This window comes from Eutrigla gurnardus, assembly GCF_963514095.1.
Source record: "Eutrigla gurnardus genome assembly, chromosome: 8".
In the NCBI taxonomy this organism is placed as follows: domain Eukaryota; kingdom Metazoa; phylum Chordata; class Actinopteri; order Perciformes; family Triglidae; genus Eutrigla; species Eutrigla gurnardus.
The window spans coordinates 21,493,153-21,505,043 of record NC_139922.1 but is presented as its reverse complement, the minus strand read 5'-3'; the positions used below and the strand labels follow the sequence as shown (position 1 = coordinate 21,505,043).

At 43.5% G+C, this 11,891-nt stretch overlaps 2 protein-coding genes across 3 annotated transcripts; both read right to left on the bottom strand.

The window, feature by feature from the left end:
- On the bottom strand, positions 1–3,246 carry LOC311017786 (uncharacterized protein; the record flags this gene model as incomplete). Its single annotated transcript, XM_084016365.1, has 6 exons — positions 3,151–3,246; positions 1,944–2,034; positions 1,663–1,854; positions 1,481–1,574; positions 141–250; positions 1–51 (listed from the first exon to the last, which is right to left on the bottom strand). The coding sequence occupies exons 1-6, from the start codon at positions 3,168–3,170 to the stop codon at positions 1–3; spliced, it is 558 nt and encodes a 185-aa protein (XP_083872491.1). The 5' UTR covers positions 3,171–3,246.
- Positions 3,247–5,251: 2,005 nt separating this feature from the next.
- On the bottom strand, positions 5,252–10,574 carry LOC311017303 (uncharacterized protein). 2 transcript variants are annotated; one of them, XM_084015555.1, is made up of 6 exons: positions 9,951–10,574; positions 8,289–8,773; positions 7,898–7,964; positions 6,507–7,140; positions 5,704–6,417; positions 5,252–5,656 (listed from the first exon to the last, which is right to left on the bottom strand). In XM_084015555.1, coding segments are annotated over exons 1-5 (1,467 nt in total). In that variant the 5' UTR covers positions 10,230–10,574; the 3' UTR covers positions 5,252–5,656; positions 5,704–6,415. The 2 variants fall into 2 exon arrangements, with proteins under 2 accessions (XP_083871681.1, XP_083871680.1); XM_084015554.1 differs by having other exon boundaries at positions 8,289–8,776; positions 9,951–10,571.
- Between the last annotated feature and the right edge of the window lie 1,317 nt (positions 10,575–11,891).

The window sequence follows — 11,891 nt, the reverse complement described above, 5'->3', positions numbered from 1 at the left end:
TCAATACAGTGAAACCAGGTGTGGAACGCTCTGGAAATCTTTTGGCTCCATCTAGTGGTAGTGTAGGAAAACATCAGGTGACATTTTTAAAGGAGAATCCTCTTGTTTCTGTTCAAAGAGCGTAAAGGTTTTCCACGTACCTCTCCGTCACAACAGTGACGTGTCTGTTGCAGCGTCGGGGCAAAGGTCAGCGCTGCTGCATCTTCAACGGGGTTCTGGTTTTCATCTCTCCACCATCTTTCCTCCCCAGCTGCACATATACAGTAAGTACATCTGTCGTATTTTATCTATCAACAACTGCTGGAAATTAGCAATGACATGCAACACTTATTGAAGTTACATTGTTTTAACATCTTGTCCTCTCATCCTTTTTTATAAAACAATCTTATAACCTGATGAACTATTGACGATTATGATTAGTATGGATGGGACAAACACATGAGTTATTGGTGGTGGAGTGCAGTATCGTGTTAATTGTGAATATGATGGTAGAGAAGTGAAAAATAGTCTGATTTTACATAATACAGGAAGTATCATGTAATTTAAAAATGTTTGGGTTGTTTCTGCAGGGAGATATTATGATTTGTGATTATTGAATTTTCACTAAAAAAGGATAGTCGCTAAAATGTGTAAATCGGTTATGCAAATTAAAATATTTTCCTTGACAAAAGGTAAAAAGTGATTCCAGTATGATTCCAATTATTTTGGCCAGGATAATCATAACATGACGTTTTCATATCATCCCATGCCTAACAATTATTATTGATTGTTTAAGCCGCTCAAAATTGTTAAATCGATTTTCATGTTTCTGCACTGCCCCTACAAAATTCAAAGAATCAGAATTTCTGTTATTGGTATTTTATAACGGCTTGCAGGGAGTTAAGCCTCTGGAGTCTAATTAACCTCAAACTCGCCAGCAGTCACACTGGGACGTACATCACCATTTTGCACGGAGGCTCCATGCATATAATGAGGCCCACTTTTGCTGAAAATATCTGCGTGCGAGTGATTAACTAATTATGATCATTAATTAATAATCCAAACAACTGTTAAAAGACCTGGGGAGGGGAGGAGTACTCACTCTGAGCGCTCTGACCATAAATGGACGACTGACTTACAATTATGTTGTAGATATTTATTATTTACTCGTCAGCTTTTACAGTAAGCTGACGAGTGGTATTCATGTCAAATGTGACCTGTTTCTCCCCATAAAAGTAATGTCTCAAATATGTAACACCTCTACCAAGATCTATATCCGCTAGATGGGTATCAGTCGATCAATCGTCTATCAGCTTTTTCTATTAGCCTTTAAAAATCCAGTGACCTGTAATCTGGTCTAATGCGTTAATTCCTGTATTTTGTCACTTTCATCAAGTGCACATGTCCAGTTTGTGGCATCAGTTTTGAATGAGATCAGAATATTTCTCACACACTCACACACACACACACACTCACACACAATAATTAAAGCTTTCCTGACCTCTGAAGGAGTTGTTGGAGTATCCAGCAATAGACGAATATGAGAGCTTGGGAGACTCAGCGAGGGTTTCTAACCTGGGTTCAAAGTTGCCCTGCTGCACAAGCATAAGACAAACATGCACAACTTGAATGACAAACATCCTCCAATGTTACACATCAACTAAAAAAATTCCTCTTCCTAACCTCGTCCATTCTGCTCCATTTGGGCGGTGACTCCGAGGTCTCCGTCAGGCCGAGTTCGACTCTCCTGTCATCCGTCCAGCCGTTCCTCAGACAGCTCCTTTCATCCAGAGTGCCTGTTGCCTCCATCCGTCTCTCTTGAGGAGACAGGCTGTTGATCTTCTGAGCCTCTTTCAGGTCCGTCAGAGTGACGCCCTGCAGGACATTCATACAGCTTCATATCTGTCAACAGTCACAACACCACCCAGAGAAAGATGGACTTCTGTCAGCCAGCTGATCTTTACCTGTGTCGACCTGCGGGTCTGTCTGGCATGACGAGACTTCGCTTTCCTCTGAGACTCCGCTTCTTCATCCCTGACTGGAGTCAGATAGGACCTAAAGAAACAGCAAACATGGGGATTTAAGTCATTCAAAGGGCCACTTGTGAATCAAGCAATAACGATGACAATTATATATTAGGATAAAGGTCAACAAACGCAATCCAATAAGCATACAGAGAGAGAGAGAATTGGAAAACATCCTATACACAGATATAAGGCTGTATGAATGTCATTTTTTTTCTCTAATTGACTACATTTACATAATATAAGCTACATTTTTCTAATAAATCCACAATCCTCCAACTTCCTCTCAGTTAGCAATAATCATGGCCTCAAGCTGCATCAGTGTGTGCACTACTTACACCTTTTTTCCCCCCTGCATTATGCATCACCCCAGCATCTTATTGACCAGGAAATACAATAAATAAATGCTCTAAAAAAGCATTTTCATTGTAACTTCAAGTCCTCAGCTCCATTTCTGCAAGAGGCCTAATAAACACACGGAAAGAGCTGAGTAAGCATCAGTGGAGAGGCTCATGTTTTACCCAGAGAGCTAACCCCCACCCTCTCCACTCTTAATGCTATTGATCGCTCTCTCAGTTGTGGAGTCACCCTGAATGGTCAACCACATGCTCTATAATGTGCAATGCATAGGATGTGGACTAGGCTGATACCAGAAATGACACAGTGAAACAATCAACCGCAATACAAGTTTAGAGCTAGCTCAGCTGCAGATGCTTCCAAACGGACTCATTAACTGTAGCAATTACAATCACGAGTAAAGTTTATATTTTATCCACCCGGATCTGCATCCCATAGGCCTATACAGCAAAATGCTCCTCCTTAAAAAAAGAAAAAGTGAATAATTAATGTTAAAATAGTTGCTAAGAAAAATATCCCCAGGCCAATAATTACTAATGTACATAAAGAGTAGTAGATCAAAGAGGGGGGGGAATAATTTACAGCCCCAAAAGTACAAAACTACAAGCTCACATTGCGTCGGTTCAAAGAGGCCTGCAGCACCTGCACAGAGCACAGTTACTGCACATTAAGATGACAAACAGGAGAGCTAGCGGCTTTGCCAAAACGGTGGCTTGTCGGGCTGAAGATGAAATAGGTGAAAGAAGACTTCCGGAAGAGAAGAGGATGACTCAGCACCTCTGAAACTTACCTGGGAACAAACGCTGTCATGGTCCCTGTGGAAGGTCAGAGACTGTAAGGCACCGAGATACTGCAGCAGTGATGTGTGGGAGAGGCTGGAATAAATGACTGTAACGGAGAGAGAGGGAGGGAGAGAGAGGGAGGGAGAGAGAGGGGTGGGGGCAGAGAGAGAGAGAGAGAGAGCACTGACACAATCGATTTAGACTTCCTGTCTCATGCAAGCAAGTCTATACACACTTCAGTTAAACAACGTTCATTCTGCGCATATTTAATAAGTTGTGTGAATACATCCCATGTGAGTGTGTTGCAGTCTCCTTCTGCTATCGTATGTTGAACTCAGGCACAGTTATTCCTCATTCATTTATTCAGGGGGTGTCCTGGCCAAAATAATTGTGATTTGCGATAGTATCCTGATAAAGATCAAAATGTGCCTAAAATTGGCACTAAAGCATCCTGGAATCACTTTACCTTAGATTTTGTGAAGAAATACATGTTTATTACATTATAGATGGGTTTCTTTTTTTAGGGTTAGGGTTAGGGTTAGGGTTAGGGTTTTTAGTGAAAAACAAATAATCAAAATAATAAAATAATAACAAAAATTGGAAACTTTGATTCTGTTTTTTTTCATCCATCCATCCATCCATTTTCTACCGCTTATCCTGTATTTAGGGTTGCGGGGGGGCTGGAGCCGATCCCAGCTGTCATTGGGCGAAGGCAGGGTACACCCTGGACAGGACGCCAGTCTATCACAGGGCCGACATGTAGAGACAAACAACCATTCATGCTCACATTCACACCTACGGGCAATTTAGAGTCATCAATGAACCTATCCCCATCCTGCATGTCTTTGGACTGTGGGAGGAAGCCGGAGAACCCAGAGAGAACCCACGCTTACACGGGGAGAACATGCAAACTCCACACAGAAGGAACCCGGGCCGACCCGGGAATCGAACCCAGGACCCTCTTGCTGTGAGGCGAGAGTGCTACCCACTACACCACCGTGCAGCCCCTGTTTTTTTTCATGTATTTTTTAAATGAAGCTCTATTTTTCACTTCCCTAATGTGATCGCGAACTAGACGGCTTTTTCCAAGTCACAATTATACCGATAATGAAAATTCAAGATTAATTTATTGTGTTTGTTTAATCCTGATCTGGGATAAAATCCTATATCGCCCCATCCTAAGCAGCTTCACAGTTGAGCCAACTATTTTAGGGTGACATATTTTCTTGAGGTGATATTTAGATGCAACTGCAAAACGGTACAAATTCAGCACATTAAAATGACAAAGGAGACCCCTAATTTTGGGCTCAAATGTAAATGTACACAACAATGTTTATTCTTGATAGACTTCCACATAAAAGATGCTCATGTTTTGTTGAAACACATGGGGACTGTTAGCAAACATTTAGTTATCAGTGCATTTGTTGGGGACTATTTCCAGCTGTGGGTTGGTGAGCTTTCTCAGCATAATGAAGTAACATGTCGGCTATGAGGCTCATTCGTCTTGGAAATAGTTTCTGGGTAACAACTAAGTGTTATACAGGTCATAGTTGCCCCCAGCTCCAAGCACAGTTAACGCACTATGACCAATATGAACTGTGTGCGACAACGGCACAAAATCAAGTATACAAAGGTGAAAGAACTAGAGTTTATTTTAAAAATCATGACAATGTGAGAACAGTCATACAGACAGTAACTGATGCCTCGGCAGAAACAGTGCATTTTTGTAAAAGTGAAAAGTCTCAGTAAACTGTAGCCGTGTCAGAGTGTAACTATACTAACAAGAACCTTTGTTGATTCACTCAAACAAACAAGGTCATTTTAAAACAATATATTTGTTATTAATAACTGATATGTCTCTTCTTTGCCCCAAACCCATCTTTCACATTTTGTCTGCGTTATTTGAGAATTCACATTATTCCAGTTTAACTTTAGAGCATCTCAGAGAAACAAGTGTGACCTGATGTGGTTTTCTAACGTTCCCCAGACATGTTCATGCAGGGGTGGAGATGTGGAGCCATGAACGCTGCCACTCCTTCAGATTTCACAGTCCTGGCACAGTTTTCCATCCACGTTTAGGCTCGGCGTCATGCTGGAAAACATCCGGACTCCAAGGTGACTCTGTAGTGTGAAGTAGGCCTTCTATTTGGTTCATATGCAGCTAAATGTGCGTGTTTATGCTAGTTTCATGTCAGTCTAACCTCTCATGTGACCATGTCAACAAGAAATGTTGGTACGATTTAGTTAAATTGCTTTGTCATTAAAAGGTGTGATTAATCGTAGATCATTTGGTCTTTTGTTTTAAAGAAAAGCGGTTGTGAAAGTGTTCCTCAGTGTGCATTTGAATGCCAGTTCAACACTGCTATAGTTCGCTATCCGTATGGAGGGCAACACGTCCCTGAAGCTCCTCTCATAGTTACAAATTACTTTTTTCCCCCTTCCCAATGTTAAAACATTATTATTCGTGGTGATGATGATGATGCATAGAACGTGCTGCTGCAATTTGTGAAATAACTAGTCTAAACTGATTAAATTGTTTTCTATTGAATACAAAGTCCAACCCTTCAGGTGTGTAGTTCTGAGTGGAATTGTGATCCGTTAACAAAAAAAAAGTGCTATATCAAAGCAAACCTCCAGTTCAAGCACTTTAAAAAGTAAAAAACAAACAACTATCAACTACATTTTGCCTATACTTAAATCTTGTTCATCTTATCAAACAGGCTTTCTTCCCCTCTAGCTCTTTAGTTGGCTGTGCGCCTGAGTAAACAACCGGGATACATTAAGTAACGGCAACGTTCCCTTCTAAAATATTGCCTCACATTACATTTCAGGCAGTGACAAAAAGAAACATTACTTATGGCTTCAAGTGCATTGATGAACAGTTTATGCATTGGCTTCTTATGTCATTAGCTCTTAGTTTTCCAGTTTAATACAGAACGTAACCTTGACCCAAAAAAAGGGGGTGAAAGACACTCGTTCTTTTATAGATTAAGGCTTGTGAGGTTGTTATTGGCAGGTGAACCCTGATTGACTAATTTCCTATCTTAACAGCCATGTCATATTTTTAAGGTCCAGGTTTCAGCTCAGTGACTGATCTCTTCTGACTGAGGTCTGTCTTTCAAAGAGCAACCACATTAATAAATACTGTACCGAAACAACAGCAATCAATAATGCCTTCCTACAGTATCGGTCACATTGTTGACTGGGTTTTATACTGAGAAAGTTCCCATTATGTCCGGTGTGGAAAACCAATTCCCTTTCAGGCGGTATGCGCTCTGTAAAACAGAAGAGAAAAGGAACATATTAGGAGGGGATGTTAATCATGTGATGTCAGATTTATTTGTTTTCGTATATTCTTACTTACATTCATCTTCTGGTAAAGGATCAGTTTCTAAAGGCACTTCTTCCTCCTCCTCCTCCTCCTCCGTCTCCTCTGCCTCCTCTTCAGCTGCTACATCCTGCTCTTCTTCCTCCCCTCCTTCAGACATGATCTCATCTTCGGCTTCCTCCTCCTCTGCTCTGTAGCTCTCCTCTTCATCTACTTCCTGGTTCTCCTTTTCAGGCTCTTCTTCACTCTGCGCCTCTTCTGCCGTCCTTTCCAATAAGGCAACCTCCTCGTCCTGCTCCATCTGATCCTCCTCTACTGCTTCAACCTCCACTGCAGGAGCGGTTTCATCTGTCACAGAGTCCTCCTGCTCAACAGGAGCTTCATCCTGTGCAGCTGCTTCTCCGTCTTCCTCTGCCTCTTCTGGGTTGGATGCCTCTTCTTCTACATCTGCAGGAAGTTCCTCTTCTTCTGGGTTGGATGCCTCTTCTTCTACATCTGCAGGAAGTTCCTCTTCTTCTTGGTTGGATGTCTCTTCTACATCTGCAGGAAGTTCCTCTTCTTGGTTGGATGCCTCTAGTTCAACATCTGCAGGAAGTTCCTCTTCCTCAGTTGATGCAGCTTCCTCTTCTTCAGCTGCCGGAACTATCTCTTCCTCCATCTGTCCCACCGGCTACAGCAGTAAGAAACAACAATAAAATACTGTATATTAGTTCACAGCAGACCAGACTCCGGACAGAAAATCATTTACATGTCTGGTATCTGAACATCCAGGTGTCTCTGTAAATGGGATAAGAGAAAAATGACAAACAAAATCAGAATCTATGCTGTATGAATGTATGCGAATCTGTTGGCCGGGCAATTAACCTTCAAATTAATGAGACGAAAATCTCATTACGATTCCCTCTGGAACACAGGGAACAGAAATAGTAAGGAGAACATGCGTGCTGACAGTATGTGTGCTAAGACATGTCACATCATCTGCCATTAGTGTTCTAGTAAAATCTACCAACTGCTATCCATTCTGAAAACAGTTTAACATCTTCTCTACATACATTTCTATGCCTTTTATGTCCGTGACGAAGAAGAATTTGATATGAAGAGAAATTTGAGTTAGCCTGAATTGCCACACACATTTTGTGTTACTGATGAATCGACCAATCAGATCGTTGTAGGCAGGATTAAGAACGTCATCTTCCTTCATAGCTCATCAATAAAAATAAAAAAATAAGAAATTGAGAGCTGTGCAATCTGTGAGAACAAAGTCAGGCTGAATGAATGAAGTGAAACAAAATGGCAGTTCAGTCTGACTATAAGACTAAATCCGATTTTCTGGTGGGTTGCTGGTTTCCTGGGTAACCTGTTTCTGTATTTCAGCTGAGTTCAGAGTGCAGACTTTGGGCTGCTGAGTTCTGATCCTGCAGACGTACCGTACTGAGATGCTCCTCCACACTGGCCTGCTGGAGCCGCTGGGACTGTTCACTCTCAAGCAACACTCTGGAAGACAGTATGTGAAAATATCAGTTTCAAATTATGCTTTTTTGCAGTAATTAACTGTTGGAACAGACGTGTCATTTAATGTTATATTATTGAAGCCTTAGCATTTAACCCTTATTAAAATAGTTGAAAAGGTTCTAACCTGCCAACAAAATCAGGGCAGTTTTACAATTAGAATATGAGGCCTCTCCTGGCCTAAAGTAACACTGAGGTGCAGACAGTGGCAGCCAACAGTGCTTTGACCAAGTCAACAAAGTTATGGGTCAGAGGAGGTGAGCCGTTTTCTCCACAGCTCTGAACACTGCTGCTTTTCCCAAAACCTACCTGACGGCAGCCATCTCCAGTGTGCTGGCCTCAAGCAGAGCCTGCTGGGTGTCCAGCTGCTCCTTCAGTCCGAGCACCTCGGCCGCCTGTCCGTCCAGGGTGGCGCTCAGAGCGGCAACATGTCCAACCCTCTCCTCCAGCTTGGATTCTGCTTCTCCAACGCTCCCCGTCAAGACCCCGACCTTCTGGGACAGCTCGGCGCTGAGCGTGGCCAGGCCCTCCACCTGAATCCTGACACCGTCGAACTCCTCGCTCTTCCCCTTCAGCACGGTCTGCAGCTGGCTCAGCTGTTCCAGAGACACGGTGGCATGCTGCATCTCCGCCAGGCGGGCTTTCATCTCAGTGTGCAGCGACAGCACCTGAGCGGGGAGGTCGGACGTCTTGAGCTGTTCGGCTGTAGCCAAGGCCATGCCCACCTGTTTCTGGGCCAGCGCATAAGAGTCCTCCAGGGCATTCAGGCGGGTCTCCAGGCCCTCTGGAACGTGCTGCTGCAAAGAGACATGGGGGAGGGAGTCAAGCCACTTGGGTTGACCCTCATCCTCACTGAACTGGTGTAGTCTCTGAACTACTCTGGAGGTTACCTTCAAAACTATGATTTCTCCCAATTAATTAAATTAACTTCTATTAATCAAAACAGAATACTTCTATTAGACAAATGCTACATTTTCCCAACCATATCATCATATCAGCACAATCATGTTTTTACACATTAAACTGATCATGCAAGCTCAGCAAAACCTTAATTCTTTTCAATAAGTTATGCCAAACAAACTGAACACTGAATTTGCATAAAGTAGTGATGTTCTTAAGTATGTGTCGGTACAAGTCAACCAACATTGGGTTGGTTAAAACGTTGGAACCGCAGTGGCAGAATAACTCTGTTGTTGCTCGAACAGGAAATATGTAGCAAGACTCAGCTAGCAGAGCTGTTCTCACATTGAATTGTTTGAAACAAAGGTGGAGTGGCCGCGGGTAGGTGTGGGTGGACAGAGCTTGAGTGTAATATGACTCAAGGCAGCCACAAACCTGACGCAACAGTTCATTCATGGAGATACATAAACTATAAGATCATAAATTCTTTGCTTCACCACTGTGCTCTCCTACAACCTATCCAATGGCCTGTACACAGCCTCTGAGCTGGTGTCCGGTATCAAATTTTTTTTTTTAACCTAAATTTAACCCTGGCACACTACTGCCTTGTTTCTTATTATTTTGGCAGCATCCTCTGCACAGCTCTGGAGGTGTGATCTCCACTGGTGTTGTAAACGTGTAAATACAGACATTTTTCCACAGACAACGTCGCTGAGTAGGTGTACTGTATTTGAGGCAGTGTCAAAAGTCCCTGCAGGAAATAATCCTCGTTACAAACGTCAGCAGCTGCTTGGACGTTAGAAATAGCAGCGTTTTGTGCTCACTGCAGTCAGCCTGTTGGCATTTGGAAATCTGATAAGAGGCCTGCAGGTCTGAACTTTCCTGACTTGTAAGTGGGACCATGTGCTTGAGGCCTTTTCTTAATCAGTGAAAGTGTTGGACGCTCCTGAATGTATGCATGGCCCCGGTGTGTTCACGTTAGACTATATCACAGGAGGCGTGTTGTCTCCTTAATGGCTGCACACTCACGTGACTATCCTACTCTCCCATGGAGTATCTCATATTTCTTACCTCGCTGCTTGACTTTCGCATGTCTTCGTGAGAGGACTGCAGTCTCACTATTTTCATCTGCATGCCCATGAGATTGTCCGTCAAGTAGGTTAAAGTTTGGTGCTGCTGGAAACAGAACCAGGCTCCGGACGCGCCGCCGACCACCAGCAGCAGGAATAAAACCAAGTGCAGAGCGTAGCCGTTGCCCCCGGAGCGGACTTCCGACTCCACCGCTTCATTTTTGAAAAAGTTGTCTTCGTGTTTTTGGTTGCCCTTCGGTCTTCGGTGCTTTGCAGTCATGTTTTTTCCTCCAACAGAAAGGACACGATGTTCTAGCCGGGGCGGAGAGGTGATACTCGAGGAGCCGGTGGGGGTCACACAAAAAAAAAAACAACAACAACCAAATAGATCAAGGAGCGGACCGACGAAGCTCGTGCGCTGATTTAGTTCGGGGAGAGGCGGCGCGTGCGTCTACCTGGATTCAATCACCGCGTAACAAAGTAGCAAGAGGCTGCAGCGAGTTCTCGATGGACATGTAGAGCAGATGATGATGAGGAGGAGGGGGAGGGAGGCGTGGCGCGCAGGAGGCGTGATCGTCCAGTCAGAAAGAGAGTTGGGGGGAGGAAGAGGAGGTGGGCTGCCACCATGTGCGCTGCTGTCACCTAATGGCAAAACTACACGTACGCTACTCTGCGCTATTTTTTACCGCAGCTGAGCCCAGAGCTGCTCGTATCCTTCCGCTCCGCTCCGCCTTTCGAGGGGCCACCATAGGTCCTAATGGTGCGACAGGACTGGGCTGCAACCCTGTCAGGGATGGATTTATATAGGGACCCTATCAATCAGCTGATTTCCTTTGTACAAATGTAGCCCACAGCGTCCCTTTTTTCAAAATGTGTCATGTTGATGCACAGGATATGGAAAGGGCAAATTTTAGATAAAGGTCAGCTTCTAATATGTCAACATCTCCTTGACCTTTGCTGCTTTCTTACATCCCATCTTTAAGGGGGTTTAATGCTCAGTTAAATGTGCACTCTGGTTAAATCCTTATTTAGTCTGTCGATTTCCTTTATTTTGTTGGTATATTTGTTCATTTATGTTTAATTGTTGCTTTGGGGGGAGGGGATTCAACCTGTAATCCTAATCCTTGACTCACACTGCTTCCACTTTCTGTTTTATGGTGTTTGCAATTAAACCATTCATCTATCCATGATCCTTTGCAGGGTTGCTGGCTGTCACCTTTCCCAGCTCACACCGGGCGATGTGCAGGTTGCCCCTCCTTCACACAGACAGACAACCACTCACAACATAAACTGGCAATAAATACCCAGTGAGGGTAACCACCGCACCACCGTGCTGCCCTACAAACCCGGGAGGGTCAATTAAGACTCTCCAAGGGCATGAGTAAAACAAACAGCCAGAGTATCTTAATTTTATATGCTAATCTATGCACTGAAGATCTTATTTGAACCGTGAGACCGGAAATTCTGGCGTATAATAATTTTTGAACCACCCAAAATATTTTTAAAATTTTATTAGCAGTCCAATTAACACACAATTCTGTCTTTTTCTTATTGCAAATGGTGCATTACATCCAAACAGCATGACCACTTCAACTCAAACATCAGGAATTAGATCTAAGCCTTAAAATAAATACTGCTCATATCGTGGCTCCTTTAGTTTCTTCACTCTGTATGGAAGAGAGATGAAATGATTTAGCATCAAGTATTAGATTTTTTTTTTTATTCCACCTATCCTGCAGGTGTGTTTCTCTCTCTCACCTCGGACACTGAGGACGGTGGAGCACTCGGCCCGTCCCAGGGAGTTCTCTGCACTGATGGTGTACTCCCCCACGTCTTTGGGGCCCACGACGAGGATCGACATGGAGCAAACCCCACAGATGTTGGAGATGTAATAGTTGGGATTCGTGTTCAGGCTGACGTGATTGCGATACCACGTGATGCG